Source organism: Mirounga leonina, unplaced genomic scaffold (genome assembly GCF_011800145.1).
Source record: "Mirounga leonina isolate KUSES-001 unplaced genomic scaffold, KU_Mleo_1.0 Mir_150, whole genome shotgun sequence".
In the NCBI taxonomy this organism is placed as follows: domain Eukaryota; kingdom Metazoa; phylum Chordata; class Mammalia; order Carnivora; family Phocidae; genus Mirounga; species Mirounga leonina.
Window position 1 is genome coordinate 26,604,854 of NW_023270374.1, and position 27,070 is coordinate 26,631,923.

Genomic DNA, 27,070 nt, shown 5'->3' on the forward strand with positions numbered 1-27,070 from the left:
TGCTTTTTAGTACAATCACAGGTGCAACCATCACCACAATTTTTCACTTCAAAAAGAAAATCTGTACCCTTTAAATATTGCCTTCCTCCCAATCCCCCATTCCTCTATCCCTAAACAACCACTAATTTGCCTTCTGTTTCTATAAATTCACGTGTTCTGGATATTTCACATAAATGGAATCATACAATATGTGACCTTTTGTGTCTGGCTTCTTTCACTTAGCATAATGTTTTCAGGGTTCACTCCTGTTGTAGCATGTATCAGTACTTCATTCCTTTTTATGGCCAAATAATATTCCATTGTATGAATATACCACATTTTGCTTATCCATTCATCTATTGATGGACATTTGGGTTGTTTTCACCTTTTGCCTTTTGTGAATAGTGCTGCTAGGAACATTCATGTACAAGTTTTTGTTTGAACAGTTGTTTTCAATTCTTTGGGGTATATATCTGGGAGTGGAATTGCTGGGTCATATGATAATTCTAATTTTTAAATGCCCAACTGTTATCCACAGCAGCTGCACCTTTACATTCCCACTAGCAATATATGTAGGTTCCAATTTCTCCATATCCTCACCAACATTTATTTCCTTTTAAAAATTATTTTAAAAATATAACCAACCTAGTGAGTGTGAAGTGGCATTTATTTTATTGTAGTTTTGATCTGAATTTCCCTGGTGACTTATGATATTGAGCATCTTATCATGGACTTATTGATCATTTGAATATCTTCTTTAGAAAAATGTGTAGTCAAGTTCTTTGCCCAACTTTTAATTAGGTTGTTGAACTGAAGCGTGCTTTATATATTCTGGGTACTAGACCCTTATTAGATATATGTTTGCAAATATTTCTCTCATTTTGGGGGTTGTCTTTTTACCCTCTTGATGTATCCTTTAATGCTCAAAGTTTTTAGTTTTCATGCATTTCAATTTATCTATTTTTTGTTGCTTGTGCTTTTGGTGTCATATCTAAGAACCAATGCCAAGTCCAAGTCATGAGGATTTGCTCCTATGTTTCTTTCTAAGACTTGTATAGTTTTAGCTCTTATATTTAGGTCTTTGATCCATTGTGAGTTACTAGTTGTATGTGATGTGGGGTAAAGGTCAAACTTCATTCTTTTTTATGTGGATATTCAATTGTACCAGCACTGTCTGTTGAAAAGACTATTCTTTCTCCATTGAATCTTGGCACTCTTGTCAAAAATCAACTCATCATAGATATATAGGTTTATTTCTAGACTCTCAATTCTATTCCATTGGTATGTTCAGCCTCATGCCAGTACCAAACTGTTTTGAATACTGTAACTTTATTGTAAATGTTCATTTTTTTCACTTAAAAAAAAAACATTTATTTATTTGTTTGTTTGTTTATTTATAAGTAGGCTTCAGGCCCAATGTGGGGCTTGAACTCATGACCCCAAGATCAAGAGTTGCATGCTGTACCGACTGAGACAGCCAGGCACCCCTGTAGTAAGTTTTCAAATCAGAAAGCTTCACATCTTAACCAAGATACCCAAATACCCAAAATATCCAATTTAAGAAACAAATAGTAAACCAATGGCTGTGGCTGTTTTTGCACCACCTCACTTGCTCCCACTCCCACACAGCCAAACATAAATCAGTCCAGAGCCGTGGTTAAGCAATAGTCTTTCTTTAATTCCCCTTTGCAAATGGAAGCCCCTGAGCTGGTCCCCACCCCCACCCCTACCCACAACCTGGGCCCCCCCCAGATGCAAGTCCCCACCTCAACTTGGTGGGAGGAAGAGAGGAGCACCCCCTCCCCAGGATGGTCCATTAAAAAAATCCTAGTCATTTAAGAAACGAGGCTAGGGACAGGAGAAGGGAGCTGGAAGACAAGGTCCAGGTCAGGCCAGACTGGAGATGTTGGGGTTGTGGGGACCCTTGAGAAGGGTTTGCAAACGCATCCCTAAGCTCAGGGCCAGCATGGCTGAGGGTAAGGAGACAGACAGACCTGCCTGCCTGGTTGTGGACACTGACACTCACCACCACCACCACCACAATCATCACCACCATCACAGGCCTCTGGTTAAAGAATTTTCCAGTTACTCTGGGATAGGGTCTGGCCCATGATCTGGGGCATCCCTGGGGTCCCCCTGAGACCAAACCTGGGAGAAGGAGGGACTCTAGGAACATGCAAAGGGGGGGAGCAGAGACCCCCGCCCCACCCCGCTGCTCTACAGGATGGTGGCTCCAGCTGCGTCTGGGCTCCGAGGGTCCTTCACACCAATGATAAAGTTGTTGGTTCTCCGGCTGCCATGGACCCAGGATAAGACATCTACTTTCTCCACATGGTGACCCCTGGCTTCCAGGAACTCAATCTCTTCCTCTGTGAACTCACCTGAAAACCATCCCCCAACATATACACATTCAGAGTGTTCAGAGCACGGGTTAGGAGTCCCATGGTCAGACCTGAATCCTGGTCCTGGATGCCCACTGTATGACCTTGGGCAAACTGCTTTACCTCTCTGAGCCTCAGCCTCCTCATGCATAAAATGGGGATTATGTAAGAACCTACCACATGAAGTTGTTGTAGGGATTAAAGGAGATAAATCACAGAAAGCACAGAGGTCAGAACCTTGCATATAGTATGTGATCAATAATATATGTTCACTCTTAATATTGCAAAAAAGGGCTATGGGCTCTTCATCTCCACCTGCCTAGGCCAAGCTGCCATCATTACTTGCCAGGATAGCCAGGATGCAGCCATTACTGCCTAGCCCACTGACTGGTCTTTCTGGTTCCAGTCCTGCTTCCTTACAGCCTATTCACATAGAGCCAAAGGGATCCCCTTAAGCCATTAGTCAGACCACTCACTTCCCCTTCTCAAAACTTTCCAACAGCTTTGACGGCTCTTAGAAGAAAAATCCAAAGTTCCTACCAAGGCCTCTAAGGCACATCATCATCTGGGACCTCACTGCCTCACTAAACTCTTCTCCTCACTCATTTCCTTCCATTTTCTCCCTTAACTCTGCTTTAGCCTCCTTGCTGTCCCTCAGGTTAGGCCAAACATGCTCCTGCCTCAGGGCTTTGCACATGCTGTTCTATTTGTCTGGAATGTTCTTCTCCTAGTCACAAAACTGGCTTCCTTACTTCATTCCAATCTTTGAGGAGAACTTCCCTGACCACGATCTAAAATGGCAGCCCTGTCATCTTTACCTTGCTTTATTTTCTTTCAAAGTACTTATTGCTACCTGTTTATTTATTCATTTATTTACTATGTCTTTCTCCATTAGATTATAAGCATTTTGAAGGCAAGGACATTGTCTTATTCACCATTGATCCTCATTGCCTTTATATGGATGAATGAAGAAATGCCCACCCTCTTACATAAGTTCAGGCCCTCGCCATTTCTTGCCTGGCCCTTTATCCTAGTTGCCTCTGTTTCCCCAACTTAAATTCTCCACCCTTCAATCCATTTCCCCTACATAAAACATTTCGGGTCTATCCCACCTCCAGTCAAGTGGATAAAGTCCATCCTTCTTACCATGAACCTCCATAAGCCCTGTAACCTCACCTCTTACTGCTCCTTTGGGTCTGCAGATGGGATAACTTAGGGTAGCTCTTGAGGTAAAGATACAACACTGAATAGCAATGAATCACCGAGTCAGAAATGTATTTCCTTTATGGTTCATTTTCGATTCTTTGGATAATGGCAAGGACTAAGTTTTAGTCTGGCCTCTAACACTTCTAACCTCTTTTTTCAACAGAGAGAGCAGGCCCCAGAGCCTTCTGGGGTAACCATATCCACCTAAAACCTACAAACAGTTGACTTTTTAATAGGTCTTTATCTTTCATTTGTGGCAAATGATGCTACTTTTCCATTTGAGATTATGATATGGGATTTACCTTTAAAATACACTTACATTGAAAAGGAAGTCTATTTACAGAGACACATATGTAAATAATGGTTCAGATGGTGTGCAAATGTGGCAAAATTCGTGAAAGTGCTGGATAAATTCTGAAGTTTAGTAAACAATGTCTCTAGTCCAGCAGGCCTCCTGGCTGCTTTCTGAGCCATTCTTTCTGGCTTTTGCCCATTTGTCCAGAATATTCTGGGTTCTGGACATGCCAAATACCTGCTCATACTTCAAGGCCCAGCCAGTTGTCACCTCCTCCATAGCCCTCAGTGGATGAACTTTCCCTTCGCCAAGCCTCTACTCCTCATGTTCCTGTCTTAAACTGTGAATTCCTCAAGGGTGGGCTAGGATGAACCAAATCCAACTCCCTCCACCCCCGCCCAAGTAACTTAGCATACAGCCTCACATTCAGTAGAGATCAGAAGTTATTAGTTGGGATAGCCTCATTATCATCATCCAGGATCCAGAGTATTACCAACCAAACCACAGAGTGTGGCTGCTGAGGATTTAGGTCTGTGACTTCTAACATGCTTCAGTCTAGGAGATATGCTGTAAAGAACTGAGTCTTTGGTGTCAGCTAGGTATATGTTCTAATCTCAATTCTGCCACTTATGGGTTGATTTTTGACTGATTTATAACCTCTCTGGGCATAATACATATAAATTTGTAATACATAATACCAAGTAGGCAAGAACCATGTCTCATTCAATGTCCTATCCCCTTTGGACTTGCATAATACATCATCTGTTATAATAAAAATTCCTCAAAGCTGCCCATACTTTCCCATTTACAAAAATTAAGTTGTGTCTAAAATTAAGCCCCTGTCCTTAGAGGAAAGCACATTTTCTCACTGTAATCTACAGGGTCCATGACCTGGCCCCTTCATCTCACTCTCATTCACCCTGGTCTCCTTTCTACTCCTAAAACATGCCAAGTCCATTTCTGCCCTGAATTCTTTGCATCTGTTCCCTTCGCCTACAAAACCCGCCCCAGTTCTTTGTACGGTGGGCTCCCTCTTACTCTTCAGATCTCAGCTTAAATGTCACCAAAGAGAAGACTTCCCTAGTCATCGAGTTGGTCCTTTATGTCAGCCTGCAGAGTATTTATTTCACTTTCTTATATTTCTTTGATTATTTATTTTCCTGTCTGCCTATAAATGCTGTATCCCCAGCACCTACAATAATGCCTGGCACACAGTAGGTATTCAATACAAACTGCTGAATGAATGGTTTGCAGAATGAACAAGTGTATCTTATTTTACAAATTAGAAAACTGAGGCTCAGAGTAGAGACATGAATTTCCCAAGGCCACACAACCAGGAAATGACAGAACTGGTTCCAGTCCCCAGATCGTTCACTGTCCCAAAGGAATTAGTTGGAAGAAATCAAACTTTCACTGGCAGGAGTTGTACTGGTCAAGGCAGGGACACCCTTGCGAGGAGCCCCTTTCTCCACCCAGCTTTTTGCCCACCCCATGGGGATCTCTGCTCTGCACTCACTGTCCACCTGCAGGAGGTTGGACTGCAGGTCTGGATGCAGACGGCCATGGGCCAGGCTGTCACTCAGGTTCCGGTTCAAGGTCAGGACATTCAGTAAAACCTGTGGGCAGCCAAGGGGTAGAAGTCAGGGCTGCCCCAGAGATGGGGATTCAGGACTCTGCAGGCCTCATCCCTGGGCTGGACTTCTTACTCTTTGGAACCCTTACACTAGGGGTATTATCTGAACAGCCTTGGAAAACAGGCAGGCCTGTAATGACTGTCCCCATTTCATACAGGGGGAAACTGAAGGCCAGAAAGGGAAAGCAATTCACTCCAGAGCTTAGAGAGAGCCAAGGAAGAGGTACCACTGGCAGTCAGTCTCCTGTAATCCGGCCCGGGCCTCGCCTCCCTTCTCCCTGGCCAGGACAGGGTTAATAGCTGGAGTAGTCTAAGGCACAGTATGGGTGGGTACTTTTAGCTTAGTGGTTAGGAGTGTGGGTAGGCTTTCAAAACAAACTGCCTGACCATTCTTACTTAACTGGACCTAACTTCTTAACCTCTTTGGGCTTTAGTTTCCTCATATATAAAATGGAAATAAGGATTCCTCCCAATATTGGGAAGGCTAAAAGAGTGAGCATATGTAACACCATGCCTGGCGGTTAGTAGAACTCCATAAAGGCTAGCTGTTATTACTGTCTCCATTTTACAGATGAGGAGACAGGTTCAGAGAGGTTAAGCGAATTCCCCAACATCACACAGTTGAAAATTGGCAGCGCTTGGCCTGGGGCCCAGGGCTGTCTGATTCCAAAGCTTAGGCCACTTAACTCACCATCTGCCAAAGTAAGTGCCTGGCACATATATCAGGTGCTTAAAACATTTGTGTAACTATTGTGAGACATTCTGGAGAGTAGGCACTTCCTTTCAAAATCAGACCCTAAAGAGGGCTGCTTGTCTATTCAGATGCTGAGTAGAGGCATCATGGGACTTGAGGGTGACAGACTTAGGCAGCCCAGGTGCTATATCACCTCTCAGTTCCACCAAACCATGATTTTCCATCCAACCTGGAAGACAGGGAACTTCAGGGCTCCATTTTGGCTAAGAAACTCAGCACAGCCTATGTCCCCAGTGCCCAGGATGGGCCTGTCACAAAGCAGCCTCAGCCTATGTTTGTTGAGCTATGGATGAGAATAAGCCAGAGACACGAGGGCATCTAAAGTTCAGGCCACAGCTTGGCTGCTGACCACAAAGGGCCTACCATGGAGGAAACCTCACCTGGGTCAGTCCACTGAGGCCCCGGGCAGCTCCATTGGCCCCCAGGGCGAGGTAGGTCCCACAAAGCCCCTCTGCTGGCCGGACCACAGTGGGCAGCAGGAAAGACAGTGGTCGCTTCCCTGGCTGCACCGAATTCTCCTGTTGTCAGAGGACCGAGAGCACAGGGGGATAACAGTTGGGGCAGGTTTTCATGGGAGACTGGTCCCTTCCCAGGCCACAGTTTGCTGTCTATGAAATGGACAGGGTCCCTGGATAACTGGGGTGGATAGTGGACCCACTGAGTTGCTATGGGGCCACCATGGGTGGAAGGGGAGGGGACCAAGCCAAGACAGATGGCTAAAGGGAAGAACAGGATAATCTCTACCCTGGTCATCTCTCTCATTGTCCTGGCAGGGCCTCAGGATGCAGAGAGTAAGAGTACTGGCCTCCAAATAGACCATAATTCCTATCTCCTTCTTCCTTTGACCAACAAGAGGGCTGACCCCATCAGCTCAGCATTACACAATCGTAGACCATTGTGCTGAAAAGTACCAAAGCATCAAATGAGGGCTAATATCCTTATTGTACAGGTGAAGGAACTGAGGCCAAGAGAGGGGGCAAGACTTTCCCCAGCTCACATAGTGAGACAGACACAGAATGGGATGAGGTTTCTTCACGCCCACCAAGCTCCAAGCCCCAGACTTGGGCTGGGGGTGAAGTGGACACCTTGTTTAGGCTTCTTTTCTTATACCAGAAGTTCCTAGAGGAAGTAGGGAGGGAGGGGCAGCCATACTGCTGTACCTCCTACCTAGCCTCAAGGTCCCCAGGGGAGGAGGGAAGCAAGGCCCTACCAGGCTGGGTGCAGAGTGGTTAGCAGTCCTGTTGGGCCAGGAGAAGTCTAGCATCTGGCTGTTGAGCAGGATCCCTGAGGGAGTGATGAGGCCACTGCCAAAAGGCCGGTTCAGGGAGCTGGGGGTAGAGGTTGGAGCCAGGTGAGCCCTGAGGTCACCCTCATTCCCATCTGGCCCCCACCTCTTCCTGGTCCAGATGATCCCCAGTGCCAGGTTCTTCGTCTGAGCTGGCATACCTGACCATGGCCACAATGAAGTCATCAGGGCCCATGATCAGCACCTGAGCAGCTGTGGGAGCCCCATCCAGCTCGTAGACGGGCAGGAGTGGGGCAGGGGCCGCCTGGGAGTCATTGATGTGGCCCCGGAGGTAGGCGGCTTCTACCTTGCTGAAAAGACAAGGGGTAGGAGATTAATACATAGCAGGCTCTCGTTACACCCCACCTACCACACTGTGATGCCTGTTTGTGCAATGATTTGATTAATGTCTGCCTCCCCCATTGGACTCTCAGGTCCATGAGAGCAGAATCTCTCATTCCGAGCATATGGGAAATATCCAGGAAATCGTTGTTGAACTGACTGAGTTCATTTAGGTGTTATCCAGATTCCCTTTTAGAGCCAACTTTTATTTAGTGCTTAAATCAAGAGTCTTTTAGTTACTCGACTTTATTTACTCACTTAATCTTCTCTTTGAAAGTACCTGGGGCATAGTGGATGCTCAGATAATATTTGTTTTGAATGAACAAACTATTTAATCTAATGTTTGTCATTTCGAACTGAAGTTTTATGAAGAGTTTAGTCAGAGGAGGGTTTTGTATACAGGGATCTTTAGTTACTATTAGAATTTTTTTTTCAAGGCACAGGAAGACTTGGCACACAGTAAGCCCTTAATAACTATATATTGGAAGAATTACTTAGATGAATTTAATATAGGGGTGTGTGTGTGTGTGTGTGTGTGTGTGTGTTTTAGAGCTAAATTGAAAACAACATGTAATTCTCCAGACTTTTTAAAGTTTGGCCGAGGGTTTCTTACTTAATGACTGTTAGTTTGGTGCTTCTAGTTGATTAGAGTGACAAGTTACCAAGGATTACTGAAGACTTTCATTCCGTTTTCAACCATAAAGGCTGGAGGCCACACAGAAGAGGTACAGAGGGCTTTGTTTCAAGTGGATTGGGTGGGGGAACAGAGGCTTTGTTTTTAGCCCTCATCCTTGTGGTCTTGAACTGCTTACTGTTTTTGGTTGTTGCTCTTTTTGCTTTTTAATTATAAGCTATTCACTTTAGTCTCATTGTTTTCAACTTAATTCATAGAGTTGCTTGAGTAATACTACAAATTTACGCTAACTATATTTTTGGCTTCTGATTTTTCCCTTAGCTAGCCTTTCAGTCAATGAGAGTAGCAATTAAATACCAACCATTCTTACCCACCCCTATTGCCAATTACTAATACTATCTGTTGAATATTTATTATATGCCACGCAGTGTGCTAAGTGCTTTGCATGTATGACCTTATTTAGTCCTTACCTCAACCTCATGAGGCTGGCACCATTATTGTCAGGCCCCCTTGTAGAAACAGACAGAATTTAAGTGACTTGCCCAATGCTGCACAGCTAGTGAATGGTGAAGCTGGGATTTGAACTGAGTCAGTCTGACCAGAGCCCACAGTCTTACTACAATGTTATGTTGCTAATGTGGAGACATTATAGTCAAAATCCCCATCACCTCAGGTATTTGCTTGGGGACTTTTCATTGTTCTTAGGCTTTCTTTTTCCACTAAAAAGGGGACACAGGTGGGCCCAGATATGTGCTCTGCTAGGGTCAGAAAGTTTTGAGAGCCAAATGATGCAGACTAACTCATCATACAAATGGGGAAATTGAGGTAGGTACTGGGAAAAGTAACCAGTGTAATACTGAGTTGAGCTGAGCTGAAATTGACTTGGGACTCCAGGTCTTATTGCTCTACCAGCTGCTTTTCATCTGATCCTTTCCTCACACCCACTACCACCTCTGCCACCCTTAGGGTCCTGCCCTGGGACCCACCTGAGCATGTCATCCATGCTCTCAGTGATGGTGGAATCGTAGACAGGATCTCCCAGTCTGCTGGCCAGGGCTAATGCGATCTTCAGAGTCTGAAAATGTACAGGGGTGTGGAAGAGGCTGCCAGGCTCCTCCCAGCACCCACGCTATTGATCCTCATGTGAGAAAACTTGGAGGTTAGTCCTGCCCCATGGCAATACCCCATCCCCCCACTCCCAGTGTACCAAGACCCAGGGCAGGGTGGAGGGGTCGGCCTTGCCTCTGCCACCCAGTGAAGAGCTTGTTCCCGGGACACGAGCGTGGTGAGATTGAAGCCTTCAAGGATGTTGAGAGCACTGATGAGGGCAGGACCCGTATGCGGGGGTGGGGGACTGAGAACCAGGTGGCCTGGGGAAAAAAAAAAAGAAATGACTAGATGGCAGGGGTGGGGTCAAAACATCTCCACATCCCACCATCACATAGACTGAGACTACTGCACTGACCCCTCATCAGACAGGCAAACTGCCCTGAGAGGCAAAGGGACCCACACAAGTTCACATGGCAAGTCAAGGGCAGGGCCAGAACTCCAATCCAGAACAACTGGCCTTCAGTTTCCTCTTCTGCACAAGGAAACTAAGGTCCAAGAGGACTGTAGTCTGTCCAGTCACTTTGTAGGCAGAACAGGGACAGGTGTCCAGAAGTCCAGATTCCTGGTCCACCATGTGTCTCCTTTTAGCTCCTCCCACAGGCCAGGATACTATTCAGGGCCCCTGATGGTCCCACTACCCCCAAAACTTCTTGGGAGCAACAACCTCCTCTTCCTATTTGAGGCCCCTATTATTAGATGTTTGGACATTGAAAGAATAATGATAATACCTGACAAATAACATTGACAGTAACTGATTAACTCATTTAATCCTCACAATGGGTAATGTTATCATCCTTATTTTACAGGTGAGGAAACTGAGGCACAGAGAGGCGGCTGGTCCAAGTTTATAGGAGACAGGGGGAACCCGGCGCACTCAAAGTGCTGGCATTGCCAAGAGAACCAGGCTGAGGAGGAGAAATGTAAGATCAAATAAGCATTCAGTGTCCACTTTGATCAGGGCAGCTTCCAACATCATCTCCTCAAATCTTCATGGGGGCCCTGAGAGGTAGGCACTAACATTATCTCCATTTTCAGGAGGGAACCACAGCTCAGAGTGGGAAGTGACTTGTTCAAGGTGAATGGGACAGCTGGTACTCAAACCCAGGTCTTCCTGGCTCCAAAACTATGCTCTTCCTCTGCTCCATATACCATCACTTCTGGTAGAAGAATCAGGCTAGAGGTTGAGGCCTGGAAACCTGAACTCAGAGGCGACCTGACCTGGGGCTTGAGGTGATCCAGACCTTCTAGAGAGGAAAGGACCCGAGAACCTGAGAACCTTCTGAGGGACCCAGGAACCCACCACTTTGGGTTCAGCAAACATGGACTTCACCCATGTCATAAGCTTAGCTTTCTGGGCTCCTCGCTGGTTTGAGTTTGATAGGTTAAGTTCCATTCCATCCCTGGGCCTCAGTTTTCTTTTGACACAATGAGGGGACAGGTCTATAATTGTCTTGAAAAGTTTGTTCAATATGAAGCTAGATGAACTCTGGTCTTATGAATTCTTCTAAGGAAGTACAGGGCAGTGAGAGTGGAGCTAAAGCAACATAGAACCCAAATCAAGAAAACCTATGGCCAGAACCCCAACTCCCAGGCCTGAGCCTTTGACCAGACCTCCCTCCTCATATCCTAAATACTTGGGGTAACTGACCCCACGACTACTTCAGAAGATGGGCTGGCTCTGGCTTGCTTCAACAGTTGGCTGCCCAGGCAGCTCACTGCCTCAGTCTCTCTCCTGAAAAATGGGGAGGAGTCTCTAGGCCAAAAGGAGGTGGCCATGGACTAGGAGGCTTCTCCTGAGCAGGGACCCTGAGAGCTGGGAGAGAGCTCACCTCTGTATACGCCACACACAGGATTCTCCACGAGGGCACTGTAATTGCTGAAGTCCTCCTCAGTTATGACACCCCCTGCGTGCTGGGCCTGCAGGGGAGAGAACGACCCCACCACAAATGTGAGCCACACACCACACTGTGAGCATGTGGGCTTGGCCTATGGTATATGGTTGAATCAAAGACAGACTTGATATTTATAATTTTTGTGCCTTCTGCAATTCCACACAGCCTTTAGGGACCCGTTAGCCCTGGGTATCCTGGGAAAAAGGAAGGGGAAAAAGCACTAACAATGAGCACCTGCTATGTATCAGAAATTCTTTGAATGACCTCCTTAGATTGGCATCCAAGTCCCTTTGTGATCTGGCCCCTGCCCACCTCTCCTACCTCATGTCCTGCTATTCCCCAGTGAGCTCTTTACAGCCACCCTGAGTGACCTACAGTTTCTGAACTTATGACTCCTTGGCCTTAAACATACTACCTTCTCTGCCTATGTAAAAGGAACATTTTCTGGGATGCCTGGCTGGCTCAGTAGGTACAGCATGCAACTCTTGATCTTGGGGTCCTGAGTTCAAGCCCCACATTGGGCATAGAGATTACTTGAAAAAAAAAAAAAAGAATATTTTCTACCTACAGTAGAATTTGCCTATAAGATATCAAAACTGGATTCTTCATTTCACTACAATTAACTAAAGCCACTCCCAAACCATGAACTCTGGATGATCCTGGTAGGATTGACCCTGATTTCATGTAACCAAGCACTCTGTTGACCAATGAACCGATTTTGTACAAACCCATGAACTCATCCTTTCCAGCACGGTAATTTTCATTCCTAAATTAGCATAACCACTAGGAATCTTCTCTCTCTCTCTCTCCCTTCCCTCTATCTCTCTCTCTCTCTTTTTTTTTTTTTTTTACTTTTTAGTACTTGAAACCCCTGACTTCTAATCCACCCTCAGTGAACTACACACTGAATTTCTTGGCTCGTGTGTTTTCCTTTGTTGGTCAATTTTATGAATTCAACTTTGGGGGTTTTTTTTGTTTTTTTTTTTTTCTTTTAAAGCTCAGATAATCTTTGTTAGAGTCTCCTTCATCCCCTTCTCCAGAAGATCCAGGTGTGGCTGGCTAATCAGAACATTCCTTTTCCATGCCAGTGATTGGTTTGGGAATAGTCATGAGACCTATGACAGGCTGATGAGACATGACCTGGAGGCTTTTGCTGTAACTATTGGAATGAGAAATGTTCTTTTTCTGGGATGGTTTGCTGGAAGAATGGCCAGTGGGGAGCAGGTGTGGAAAGGATCTGATAGAGAGTGAATTCAAACAGAAGAAAGTGTGTGGATGGAGTTCTGGGCACAGCAGACCTACAGCCAGTACTCTGCTGGACTTCCCAGTTAAGTCCATCACATAGCCATACTTCCAGTGCCCAGTACAGGGTCTGACAAAGAACAGGCACTCTGAATGTAGTCTGAGTGACGGACCAATTCAATTCCCACAACCATATGGCAGAGATACATATAATCACCCCAATGGTACAGATGAGAGAATCACAGAGTTGGTTTCTGTATCCTTACCTTGAACATAATTTTCCCTTAGGAGTTTTGAATTACTGACAACAGTTCTCAGAACCCATTACTACCTCAGACTAAGAGTCTTTGGGGTTGGTTGGTAAGCCCTTGTGTCAATATCCCCAGTCCTGACAGTCATCAGTGAAGGAGGGGTTTCCCTCCATCCCTAGAAAACCCAAGAGTAGGGTGGGATTGTGGGATCGGGAAAGCTGAGGCTGATCCTGGGTCTCTGCCAGGACTGGGAGGGACAGGTTAAGACTCTGCACAGGTTGGCACCAGCCCTGGGGGGTCCAAGGGCACCTCTCTCAGTCAAGACAGAACAGTTCCATCATCCCAGGGGGTTCTTTGTGCTGCATCCCATCAACTGCCCCCATCCCAAACAACCACTGATCTGATTCCTACCACTAGAAGTTAGTTTTGTCGATTAGAGAATCTTAAGTAAATGGAATCATCAGTAAATTTACATAGAAAGAAAGACAGAGAGGGAAGGAAAGGGAAGAAGACATCCCTGCAGTAGGGTCCTTCAGGGCAGGGGGGGCTCCCCAAGTGCTCACCTCGGCCACCATCTCCAGTGTGAGATTGCCTCCTGCGTAGAAGGCGGCGGGGCCGGAGGTGCCCAGTACATCCAGCACTGCGGCCAGGTCAGGCCGACGCAGCAGTGAGCCAGGTAGTGGCGGGTGGCCCAATGGCAGGAATGTCTCACGGAAACGCTCAGATGCATTGGGCGGAGGCTGTTCGGCAAGGGCACGGGCTGCAAGCAGGGACAGGAGGCTGGGCAGGGGGCTGAGATGCGCCATAGGTGAGGTGGCTGAGTGGCTGGCCCTAAGAGCTCTGCCCTCCCCACCAGGAGCCTGTTATGGGGGAGGAAGGGGGGATATATGGGCCCTTCCCAGGTCCCCTCATTTGAGGCTGCATCCCTATGAGGGTAGGATGGGTGGGGAGGGAGCTAAAGGAGCAAATGGAAGAGAGGTGTTTTCTGGCTTGGGCCCCAAATCTCAGAGGTTTCCTCTCCCCTTCCCATCAACCTCATGCCTTTCTCCCCACCCCCAGGCCCCACTGACCTAGATCATGGGTCACGTTGAAGCCATCTTGGGCCACAGCTGCTGCGAAGGCCAGGACTTGGGACCATGGCAGCCTGAGGGGGCCGGAGAGCAGGGGGTGGAGGAGATCCTGGGGGGAGGAGGAGGGGTCCTGGGGGAATGGGGGTTCCTGGGAAGGAGAGTCCTGGCAAGGGAAGGGGATATTAGGAGGGGGAGTTGGGAAGGAAAGAATCCAGGAAGGTAGGAGAAGGCCACCCAAGGAGAGATGCAGGCAGGGGCCCGTGGTCCCCCGGGGGAGGGTCTTTACCTGCCATAGAGCTGGTGAGCTTCATGTAGCCCCTTCACCATTCCGGGGACCCCCACCAAGAGCCCAGGCTGGGCGAGGCGGGCAGGCGAGGGAGAGAGGAGACCAGGTCACTGGAAGGGGGGGGCTGGGCTGAACTCCGCAGAGCCCCAAGCCAGGGATGGGGGCTGGCACAGGGGAAAGACACAGGCCAAGTATCCCAGAGGAGGGACAAGCTCTCCCCAAGCAGGCATCCCTCCCATTTCTCTGACTTACGGAAAGGCTTCCTTTATCTATCATAGTTGAGGGATTTATAAATTAAGCAAACCCCTTTAAGAGCCAAGACGTAACCAATTTAGATGGAAACCTGTCTACATTGGATTACATCTATTCCTGCACTTTAAAATAATGGACAATGGACTTTCATTTAACCATTCCATGATCACACCACCATTACTCAGCTGTGATAACTCAGGCATGTGTTTGGCTTTTGTCACCGCACCAAATATCTATTTTTCCAAGTTATTCTATTTCCTCCCTTGGTCTCAGTGGATAATGCGTTTGCCTTTTGCAGTTCCTCTTTAATTTTCCAGTATGTTGTGTGCTGGGAAAGTTATAGCCAACCGGCTTTGAATGAGATGTGTGAGTTATAGTGCAGGAAATTTGCAACCTCTCAGGCTGCTCAGGCTTCCAGAAGTAAGGTGTTACTATATTGCCTGTTATCAACCATACAGATCTTTTGGTTCATTATTTTATTTGGGGGGCTGCCTATCTCCTTCATAGCTTTAAGCGCATCCTGCTTCACTCTTTTCCTCACTTCCATAATAATTACTCAGCAAAGTAATGTTTGGGTTAGCAGAAGGGTAGTGAAGGGAGACCACCCCTGGACTCTCGCTTCTCACCAGGGTCCCCACCTTGGTTTCCCAGGATCTCTGCAGGGCCTCTTCCCTGAGGGCCCCTGGTGCAGACTCCCGGAAATCAATTAGGTGGCTCTCATTTCGTCGGATGTCATGTACCAGCATCACGCCCCCACTGGGAGAGACACAGAAGGGGAGGTTGATAAGATACTACCCCTCTAAACAATTAACCTGCCACCCTTTCATCCCCAATGGTGATGGCCATAGGCTAAGTTTGTCACAGGAGTCAGATGTCTGAGCCCCCTCTAGCATGGATTCAGAGACTCAGCCACTGTATGAGGGTGAGGAATAAAATCAAGGGGGTTGGGGACCCAGAGACCATGGACCTCTTCTAGGCTGTTACTGGAGATTTTAATCCCTGATTAGGGAAAACCCAGAGACTGGAAGAGCAAGATGTTCTACCTCCTGCCCCCACCTTAGACCACAGCTGGACCCCTGCCAGCTTCTTGCACCTGCCTCCATGGTATGCCCTGGCTCCCTCTACCAGGACTGAATTATGTAAGGATGGACTGTATACGACCAAAAGGGGAATTTCTTTGGTAGGGCCTGCAGGGCTGGTCTTGCAGGAGCCAAGATACGGACTTTGTCAGCTTGTTCCTTTTCTGTGGCTTGTTTCCATCTAAAATGGGAGTTATATCTGAGATGGTTGGCCTGCAGCCAAGTAATATAATAGGAAAGCATGCCAGATAAACAATAGGGAGTGGTAGGAACTATGGCCAAGTGGACAGCACAAGTCCCGTCATGCTATTCAGATAACTGCAGCCATGTGGGAATGTGGGCCCAGTGTTACCAGGTCTTCTGATTGTTCGAGAGATATTGAAAATCTGCATTTTTATGAAAATTCTCAATTTTTTAACAACAGCAAACAAATTTTTAAAAAATCTAAGTGTGGAAACCAAACTAATCTGTTGTGCTGGGTATGGCCTATGGGTGGCCAGTTTATAATCTCTGTTGTAAGAGTTCTCAGCCTGTGGTGTATTTCTGGAGGATAGAGGGTCCATAGCTTTCATCATGCTCAACAGGATTTGTTTTAAGGATTTGTAAACCCTAAAAGTTAAAGTATTCCTGCCTTAATTAGTGACAGTATACCCCCACCTGTGCACCTTACTTTATAGTTTATAAAAGCCTTTACCCAGTTTAAAAAAAAAAAGCTTGTGAAAACACCTCTTCTGACTCCATGTCAGGAGAAGGGGGTAAAACTGGGTGTAGAAAGACAAATGCAAGGAGTTAGGGCCCAGCTACCCCTCTGGTCAAACTCAAAGACCCCCACATGAGGCCTACAGACCAGGACACAGAAGTAGGCCTGGGGGACCCCAGCCTCCACAGCTAGGAGCGCCTTACCCGCCAAGGCCAGAACTGTGTGGAGCCACGATCCCCAAACACAGGGCGGCTGCCACAGCGGCATCCACAGAAGATCCCTGTTTACTGAGCACCTCGATGCCCAGAGATGTGCAATGGGCGGCATCAGTCACCACGGCACCCTGGTGAAAGATCTGGGAAGGGAAAGGGGACTAGGTGGGGGCAGTAGGAGACCCCTGCCTCCTTAAGGCACCTCCACCAACCCCAGAACCTCCACAGGTGTTGGGGGTGGGAGCCCCGCCTTCTTGTCCCCTATGACTCTTCCTATATTGCCTCCAGTGCCTCTTACCTGATCAGGTCCCTTCCTTGCTCTGTCCCGTTCACACCTTGAGCTCCTCCCTTTGGGACCTTCTTCTGCCGTCTCACTGTCCTCTCCCCTTTCCATTTGCTGGCCCCCTCCCCCACTCAGCCAGTCGCAATTCAATTCCCACGGTCTCCGCAAGCGCTTCCCCACTCCCTCTTCTCCTTTCCTCCTTCTGCCCCCTCCCAACCCCCTCACCTGAGGGTCTCCGAAGTAAATCTGCATGACGAGCGCCACAGTGACACCGGTGGCAAAAGTGAGGCAGGCTGTGACAATGACTGTGAGTCCGTCCTGGCGGCAGGAGCACTCGGCTGCTGCCGCGGAGAACGGGTCCTTGCGCGTCTCCCGCAGCGGCGACCCGTCCTGGCTGCCCATCTCCGATGACGTGGACGGCAGCCGCTGCAGCCTCGCAGACTTCAGGAAGGAGTCCGGGTCTGCGGGCGGCAGCCAGGTGGGTCTGGGCACCTTACCCGGCCCTGCCCGCCCTCCAGGCGGGGCTGTTCGGCTTCCCCCCTCTCCCCGCCCCCGGTAAGCAAACCCCACTAGACAGTACTGCTGCCCTTTGGTGTCTCCCCAACGCACCCCAGAACGGGGATGGTGGCAGTCCTGGCTGGGTAGAGACAGGGACCCACAGCTGGGCTGGGCGGCAGGGGGCTGGATGCCTGGCCCCTATGCTCAACTTCCTGAGACCTGAGTCCCACTCAGGACCTAGGACCCAGGGCAAACACTTCCTGGAGTGGAGGGGGGTTTGGGCCCTCCCTAGAAATCAGATCCTGCCCCAGCTGGGGCCCAGCCTTCTGTGCAAGGAAGTAGCTACATAAACTGAATGGACAGACCCTGGCTTCCAACCTTGCCTGGCTTGTCCATTCACTCACTCGACAAATATGGAAGGCCTGCCATGGGTCTGGCCCTATGCTAGATGCTAGGGGAAAGGAATAGACAGTTTCTGCCCTCATGAGGTTCACAGACCCATGGAAGAAAAGAAATAAACATGTAAACAAAGGAGTATATCATTACAACTTGTAGCAAGTGCTATGAAGAAAAAGGAGGATGAAATGATAGAGAATAATGGTGTGTGTTGGGGGCTGCTTAGCTGGGATTTGGCAAGGCTTCTCAGTGGAGGTGACTTTTAAGCTGAGAACTAAGGGATGAGAAGGAGCTAGCCATATGTAGAACAAGGGTGAGTGTGTAGAGTGTTCCAGAAAGAAGGAGCAGCAGGCGCGACAGGCCCTAAGGTAGGAATAAGCTTGGTCCATTAGAAAAAAAGACAAACACAAAAAAACGAAGGCCTGGATGGCTCTGGTGTAGTGAGCAAGGGGAAAGAATAGTGAGGTGGAGGCTAGGCCAGGCGCACTGGGCCTTGTGGGCCTAGTGAGAAGCTTGGATTTAATCCTAGGAACCATGGGAGGCCACTTCAGAGTTTTAAGCAAGAACTGGAAGCCATCTGTTTTATATTTTAAAAAGATCCCTCTGGCTACTATCTGAAGAATGAATCTAAGGACAGTAAGAGTGGAGACGGGGAGACCCCAAAGCCACTTACTTGTTGGGTGACTATGAATGAATCACTTCAAGTCATGAGCCTCACTTTCCTCATCCTCATACTAGAGCTAATCCCTAACTGGCCAAATGGGTATAAGGATTCCATGAGATGATGTCTACCAGGCACCCTCTAGTTATTTCCATTCCTTTTTCGTCTTGGCCTGGCTGAGACCCTCCTCCATCCCATAGTTTCCCTCCTCTGGGTTATATTAGCCTTGAAACCAGTTATCTAAATGGCTTAAAGGTCCCGGGTATTTGTGAACAGTAAAGAAATGGCCCGGTACCTTGACCTTAATACCTTTGCTGTATGTACAATGTGTTTGAAAAAGTTCATTCAATCAATAAAAAATTTTTGAGCACCTGCTACTATGCACTAAGATTATAACCCCTTTAAAAAGTTTGTGGGGGGTGCCTGGGTGGCTCAGACGTTTAAGTGTCTGCCTTCAGCTCTGGTCCTGATCCCAGGGTCCTGGGATCGAGCCCCGCATCGGGCTCCCTGCTCAGCAGGGAACCTGCTTCTCCCTCTCCCTCTGCCTGCTTCTTCCCCTGCTTGTACACGCTCTCTCTCTGTCAAAAATAAAAAATCTTAAAAAAAAAATAAAAATAAGAAAAATAAAAAGTCTGTGGGATAATGCTGAAAATTGTTAAATTTTCCTGTTTGAAATACTATCATGGTTCATCAATACCAACATGATAAAAATCCAAGCTCCTTGACCTGGCATTCAAGGCCCTCCATAATCCACACTCCCCTCTTTTGTATAAATAAGAAGCCACATACATATGTAGATAATTTTTAGGAAATATTCATGGTGGTTACTTTTGGGGAAAGATACTGAAGGTGGGAATGAGATGGGGTAGGAGAATTTCTTCTTTGAAATTTCTACTACATATGTGTTTCTTTTTTTTCAAAGTCAACACATATATAAGATTTTATTTTTTAAAATAATCTCTACCCCCAACGTGGGGCTCAAACTCACAACTCTGAGATCAAGAGTCGCACTCTCCACCGACTCAGCCAGCCAGGAGCTCCTAAATTAACACATATATTTTTAAATAAAGAGGAAAAATTGTGCACAGATAAGAATGGAGAAGAGGACTTTTACTTTTCCTCACCATTTTCTTTTTCTTTTTGATCATAAACATGTAATTTATTTTAAAATTTTTATTTAAAAAAAGAAATTTGTCTTCTGGAAGCTTCCCTCAGCTGATCATGCTTGCCTCTACTCCTCAGCCCCAGTACCACACAGTCTATAAAAAAACTGGAATTCATTCAACAAACATGTTAAATACCTACTACGGGCACAGAACCCTCCTTGGTCCCTAGAGGTTTCAAAAGAAGTGCAGGAAATGGTTTTGAACTTATATTTATTGACGCTGACTATATTCCAAGCACCTTACATACATTCCCTCATCGAAGCGCTCCCATAACTTTATGAGATAGGCCTATTCTCTTCATTTTACAGATGAGGAAACTTGAGGCTGGAAAAGGATATTGCCCACTTAATGTCATAAAACGAATAAATGGCAGAAGAAAAAGCAACTCAAACCCTCTTTTCCAATGCTCCACAAGGCATCAGGAGCCGTTTCCATGCTCAAAAACCAACCTTACAAGCTAATTCTGGTTGATACTTCCAGGTACTCGTCCTTAAATCTGTTTTCTCCAGTCAGCTATGAGGGACCAGGAAGGGAAGTGATATGGCTCCATCAGAGTTGGACCTATTCAAGACTTTTTATTCCATCAGTCAATCATTAAGTTATTCATTTATTCAACAAAAATATTTACTGAGTACCCTACTGTGTAAGCACTAGGGCAATAATACCATTGATTTTACTGATATGTAAGAGCAACAATAGGACACTGGGAAAAGGTTAGTTTGGAATTGGAAGAAACAAGTCTTTTGGGAGAAAGATAATGAGTTTAATTTTGGTAATTCTAAATTTGTGGGACGCCAACAGGAGTTGTCTGGAAGCAACTGGCCTAGTATGTATCTGATTTTTATCTGCTTGGATGCCATTTCCAGTCAATTTTCCATTTCAAAACACCATCTCCTCTCTCTCATTTCTCATTCTCTCATTCCTGACCAGACTGAGTATAGGACCTAGGCCTAGTCCCTCATTTTTTTTTTTTTTTTTAGATTTTTATTTATTTATTTTTGCGAGAGAGAGCGAGCAAGCACGCAGGAGCAGGAGGGAGGGGCAGAGGGAGAAGCAGATTCCCCACTGTGCTGGAAGCCTGAAGCAGGGCTCAATCCCAGGACCCTGAGATCATGACCTGAGCTGAAGGCAGACACTTAACGGACTGAGCCACCCGGGCGCCCAGGCCTAGCCCTTCAGAACAGGTATCTCTACAGTGACTGGTTCAGCAACAGGTATGTGACCAGCACCAGGTCAATGAGACTCAAACTTAGTTCTATTGCTGGAACTATTGGGAAAGAGAAAGGCTTTCTTTCTGTCTAGATTGCTAAAATGGTAAGGTGTAAACCTGTTGCTACTGGGGGCATCTTGCCCCCACAGAATGAGAGGCTATCTGAAGATGAAGATCATAAAAAGGAAGGCAAAGCAAAAGACAAAAGCCAATTCCTTTTTAGGTACCTTGATCTAGCTATGCCTGAGGACCCACATCCCTGAATTTTTCAGTTATGCTACCCAATAAAATTCTCTTTTATGATTAGCTCAGTTTTAACTGAGTTTATGACAAAAGAATCCCGAACAGAGTTGACTTGGCAAGTCTAGAGATCAGGAGAGAGATCTTGGCTGGAAACTGAAGTCATCCCTGGCTTGCTTATTCCTTTAAGGGCAGAATCATTAAAGATTTTTGAACCAAGGAACGACATGATCAGAAGTTCAGGGTGGTAGTTGGATTGGGGTTGGTGGGGCAGGGGACAGGGAGTAGCTAGAAGCCTATGGGTAATACAGGTAAGAGAGGATGGGGGCTTTGTCTCCAGTGGTGATAGCAGGGATGATGAGATGGATCGCAAGATACTTAGGAGGACAGAGAGCACCTGATCACCTTTGGAAGTAAGAGGAAGGAAGTCATGGGTAGCTCCTGAGCTTCTACCTTGCAGACTGGATGAGTGGCAGTGCCATTAACTGAGAATGACATTGGGGGAAGGGCAGGTATGGGGATGAGAGGATGAATTCAGCATAGTACATCCTGAAGGTAAGGCCCTTGCAGGACATCTAGAGGCCGATGCCTGGGACAGAGAGGAACCCATGGGCTTGGATCTCAGAAGAGAGTCAAGAATCTCCCCAACCTTGGAGTGGTCACCGTTTTCCAGAGGGTCTGCTGTGGGGTACTTGGCACTTGGTTCTGGGGAGTGGCAGGCTAGAGGCTAGCTGGGCACAGCCAAGGTCCTGGATAAGAGGATGGCAGCGCTAGTAAGTGGCACCTCCAGGTTGAGAATATAGGAGATCATGTTAGCCAATAGGCTAGTCCAGCTGGCTAAGGGAGCCTTGGGGCTTAGAAGTAGTGCTTTGAGACATAGCATCAAAATGACTTCATAGGTATGATGTTAAGGGCCCTTGGAACATTAATGCACAACTGTGACTTAAGGTACAGATTCCCAGAAACTCAGGTGACAAGGGTCCCTGCTGGATTTTTGTACAGAATAGAGCAGAACCTGTCTTAACTCCCCAAGGTACACCCTGAGGCTTAAGAACTCCCTCCCCTGCTATTCTTTCATCCTGAGATCTCTCCCATCATTTATTTATTCAACAATTTTAATTGAGCGCTTAGCACTGTATTGGATGCTGGAGAAAGGACGGTGAACAAAACAGTCACAATCCTGCCCTCTCACAGGGTTTACAGACATGAAGTTTGCTCAAATAATCACAGAACTTGATAAACGCTAAGACATTTACAGGGAGCCAGGAGAAAACATGTCAGGGGCTTCCAATCTCTAGGTTAGGAGAGATGGGCATTCTTAGTTGAGCTGGAAGAGGAACCTGAGGCCCAGGTCAGGATAGATGTGCCCGCTGTCATACAGAGAGTCAAGACAGTGCTGGAACCAGAAGTAGCATTCCTGATCCCTGAATAAAGGACCTGGTTTCAGGCTGTTATCCACCAGGACACATCTTCCCACTACTTTCCCTGCTACCTCCTGATTCCAGGGCTACTCCCTCCGGAAAAGAATTCTTGATCTGCAGCTTGAATATCTGATGCCCATAAGCCTCCCCAGCCTTCCTACTCCTCCCTCCAGGTAGGGTACAGTCTAATTAGGTTGGCAGGGGCTGCTAGTAAGGGCCAGATGACTGGAAAGTTGTAGAGGGGGAAAGAGTTTTGGCTGTCAGGCTGGGAACAGCTACAGAAGGGCCAAGCTAGAGAAGGCTGGATCAGAGAAGCAGAATCTGCCAGGCTGGTAAGGAAGAGGGCTCAAGTGCAGGCACTGGGAGGAAGAGTGAAGAGAAGGATGCTCTAATGCCAGGAAGTGACGTTGAGGGAAGAGGGATGGGGGATGGAGGATGAAGAATGGAGAGGAGGATAGAGCTGGGCCACATGGATAGGAGGGAGAGCCCTAGGGAAGAAATGCTCAGAGAGCTCTTGGCCCTCAGGTCTCCCCCAAGCCCTGTCTCCCCGCTCCCTACTCCCACCCCTTGCAGTCCCTTCAAAGGTTGAGAACACAGTAAAATTCTGGAGCCTGCTTCCTAGGGGGCAGGGTACCTTACTAACATCCTGGCCTGATCCATGGCTCCAGGAGGGGTGAGGTAATCCACAGGGCAGTGAAGGCACTCTGGTCCCCAAGGACTCTGAGAGGTCATGCAGTCCATCCCCCTGTCTCCCAATATCTGCCACTCACAGACAGACGGAAATCATACTCTTTATCCCTCCCGGAACGTGAAGAGATTCTCAGCTTCTCCCTAAGGTCTCTCCTTCCCACAATCCTTGGCTGTGGGGAAGTTCTTCTCAAGACCTAGCCTCTACCCATCCTGCTGCAGTCTGACTTGGTTTCTCCTATCCTATTCTTTGTGACTAACGGACGGCCTCTTCTGGGTGATCACAGCTGTTCCTTAGGATCTCCCCTCCAACATTCCTTCCTTCCTTATTAGTTGGCTCTTCCCAAGAGGTAACCCCAACCCCTGCTGCTGCAGTTCCTGGCATCGTTCTCCCTTGTCGCATTCTAAGCCTCTACGGCAGAAATGCATCTCCATCCCCACTAGATAACTAACGGAGACAAGGGAGAAGGAAGAGGTCCAGGAGGAAGGGGATGAATTAGGGAGATGGAAACTGGCGGTGATGCTCCGCGCAGATGAAGGAGGACCGGGGACGTCCTAGGGGTCAGGGACCGGGCCAGCGGGCCTCACCGGTATCGGGGTCTCCCAGGAAGGCGTCCTCGTCCTTGCGGCCCCTCAGAGGGGCCGCGGGCGCCGGCTCGTCCTCCGGCAGCCTCGGGAAGCTGGTGATGCTCATGTAGTCCACCGGCGAGTAGGCGCCCAGGGCGCTCTCCTGACTGGCCTCGTTCTCCGCCGCCATCCTCACCCGCGCCCCCCAGCAACGCAGCGCCTGCCGGAAGTGGTGCGGCGGGGGCGGGGGGTGGGTGGAGGGCGGGGCCTGAGCTCCTGGGCCGCCAGGAGGGGGCGCCTCACCACAACCCCCGCGGGCGTCGGGCTCTGACTGAACACCCCTCCCCCTAGCGCTGTCAGCCTGCAGTGGACCGGCAGGTGGGCGGTGTGCCGTGTGGATGGAGACCTGGAGGACGGGTCCTGGAGAGCGCGCGGAGGCTGGGGGGAGGGGTGGAGAAGAGGGCTGCGAGCGCGACCGGAGTGGCTTGGGACAGCTTATGCAGCCCGGGGGCCAAAACCCATCCTCCTTCCAGTTTGGGCTAGAATCCTCCTCAGACCTCAGACCCTCTGCTCAGCCCACAGACCCTTCCACTGACCGCAAACCTGGCCTCGACCCCCGATCCTGTCTCTGATCCCAAACTCGGACCGCAAACTTGGGCTCGGACCCCAGACCCCTCTTTGGACTCCTAGATCCTTCTCTGATCTCAGACTCCTCCTCCGAACCCAGAGCCCTCTTTCAAGAGACCCCGCCTTCAGACGCACCCCTAGTCCCACCCCTGCTTCATCCCCAGACGGCTTCTTCAGTCTCTGTCTCTGCTGTCTCTTCAGTCTGCTGTCTCTAAAAATTAGAGACACCTCTTTGGATGTCTCTCCTCGGACATCAGATCTCTCTCCCGACCTCCAACACTTCTCAGATTCCTCTTTCAATCAACCCCTTCTGGGACCCCTGACCTATCAGCATAGGGGACAGCGAGTCCAAACTTGAGTTTGTGTCAGGATCTTTAAAATCAGATCCCCAGATTCCACTCTAGAGATCATGATTTATAGGCTGGGATGGGGTCTCTGGAATCTGGATATTTACCATCATTTTAAAAGGTTTTGATGTGGTTCCGGAAAGGACGCTTGGAGAGAGAAATAACGGTGGTTGTGGTATGGCAAGAGTGGGGTGGAGTGTGTTGGGGGGAGTGATAAATGGGGGAGGAATGGGTCTCTGTAGTCTAGGTGTCTGGTTTCCATTCCCTCAGCTACCACTTACAAACTGTGTGATATTAGGCAAGACATTTAATCTCCTTGAGTATCAGTTTCCTCATCTGTAAAATGGAGAAAATAATAGTATTCATTTCAGATAGTTGCAAAGATTAAATAACATGTTGGAAAGTTCTTAGTATAGGATGTGGCACCTACTTAATAAATGCCATAATTATTATTATTGTTATTATTATTTCCTTAATCTCATGAGTTCTCATCTCATCCAGCCCAATCCATTCTCTTCCCACCCTGAGGAATTCCAACTACACTATACTTTGCATTACTACCCCATCTCTAAGGATGGGGGGGCTCCCTCTCTTGTGAGGCCTCTTGCCCAAATTTCTATTGCATAGTCCACAGGCAGAGGGAGGGGACTGGTCAAGCCCCTGGGCTCACATCCTCTCCTTCCCCAAACCAAGGATCCAGGCTCAGAGGTAATAACCAGGACTGTTTGAAAACCTGTTATTACCTCACTGATATGAGGAATTCTTAATCTCAGGAAACAAACTGAGGGTTGCTGTAGTGGTGGAGGGTGGGAGGGATGGGGTGGCTGGGTGAAAGACATTGGGGAGGGTATGTGCTATGGTGAGCGCTGTGAATTATGTAAGACTGTTGAATCACAGACCTGTACCTCTGAAACAAATAATACATTATATGTTAACAAAAAGAAGAAGAAGAAGAAGAAGAAGAAGAAGAAGAAGAAGAAGAAGAAGAAGATAGCAGGAAGGGAAGAATGAAGAGGGGGAAATTAAAGGGGGAGATGAACCATGAGAGACTATGGACTCAGAAACAAACTGAGGGTTCTAGAGGGGAGGGGCGTGGGGGGATGGGTTAGCCCGGTGATGGGTATTAAAGAGGGCATGTACTGCATGGAGCACTGGGTGTTATACGCAAACAATGAATCATGGAACACTACATCAAAAACTAATGTTATAATGTATGGTGATTAATAGAACAAAAAAAAAAAAGGAAGAAAAGAAAATCTATTATGGGCCCAGCAGCTGCAGTGCCACCTGTAGACAGCAGGAGGCATCAGTGCATTGAGAACAGCTTTAGGACTCAGGAGAGGGCTTGGGGAGAGAAGAGAGGGAGGAGAGGGCTGCCCAGAGCTGGGGCCTGAGGAGGGGAGGAAAGGGAGGAGAATGACTGTCTGGTTTCAGGCTGTTATCCACCAGGACACATCTTCCCACTACTTTCCCTGCTACCTCCTGATTCCAGGGCTACTCCCTCCGGAAAAGAATTCTTGATCTGCAGCTTGAATATCTGATGCCCATAAGCCTCCCCAGCCTTCCCTACTCAGGGACTGTCAGGCTGGGAACAGCTACATTGCCTGTGCCTTCCTCCCTACAGAGAGGTTCCTATCTCCTCAGTGAGGTCTGTAGGGCTTGTTATGCTTCAGTGAAGTCTGACCCCCCCCTCCCCAATACATGTAGGGCCTGTCTCCACTAAGTGAGGTCAGTGCTCCTTCGGTGGTGTCCATTTCCTCAGTGTAGTGAGAGGCCCCTGTGTGGGGTTTGAGTCCTCTCAGTGGGGTCCATGTCTCTTTAGTAAAGTCTATATCTTCTGTATCTCTTAGGAGGAAGTCCATGTCCCCTCAGTAGAATCAGAGACTTTCAATGTCAGTTATGTCCTATTAGCAGGGTCCACAGCCCTTCATTGAGATCTGAGATCCCTCAGCAAGATCTGCGCTCCCTTAATGGAGCTCCCTTAATGGAATACCTTCAGTATAGTGTGTGCCCCTTCAGTGCAGTTAATACCTTCTTGATGAAATATCTGTCTCCTCAGTGGGGTCCATGCCCACTCCATGAGGTCTGTACTCCTTCAGAGCCCTGAGACTCTCCCTTTAGGATTGGGTAGGCTCTGGATAATAGGTTTGACCATGGAGAGTTTTTTTTTGTTTTTTCAGTTTAGGGTGTGCTGGGCTTGTGGTTAGCTGCACAAAGAACAAGGGAGAAGGTGGGAAGAAAGCCTGGGCCAGATGGGGTCACAAGCCCTGTGTAGGCTTCAGGAGGTGGGGACTGCCTGCTTTGACCCTCAGAATCACTCTTGGAGTTAGCTATCTAAGGAGATTTCCTGCTTTGATAGCCTAT

At 47.9% G+C, this 27,070-nt stretch overlaps 1 protein-coding gene across 2 annotated transcripts; it reads right to left on the reverse strand.

The window, feature by feature from the left end:
• Positions 1-1,733: 1,733 nt before the first annotated feature.
• On the reverse strand, positions 1,734-23,945 carry GGT7 (gamma-glutamyltransferase 7). Of its 2 annotated transcripts, none has more exons than XM_035006164.1 (15): positions 23,754-23,945; positions 17,112-17,347; positions 16,595-16,746; positions 15,251-15,368; positions 14,361-14,428; positions 14,075-14,148; positions 13,568-13,764; positions 11,449-11,536; positions 9,752-9,879; positions 9,496-9,584; positions 7,695-7,844; positions 7,459-7,576; positions 6,629-6,766; positions 5,378-5,477; positions 1,734-2,360 (listed from the first exon to the last, which is right to left on the reverse strand). In XM_035006164.1, exons 1-15 carry the CDS (start codon positions 23,920-23,922, stop codon positions 2,197-2,199), a joined length of 1,989 nt encoding a protein of 662 aa, XP_034862055.1. In that variant the 5' UTR covers positions 23,923-23,945; the 3' UTR covers positions 1,734-2,196. The 2 variants fall into 2 exon arrangements, with proteins under 2 accessions (XP_034862055.1, XP_034862056.1); XM_035006165.1 differs by having other exon boundaries at positions 2,298-2,360; positions 5,385-5,477.
• Between the last annotated feature and the right edge of the window lie 3,125 nt (positions 23,946-27,070).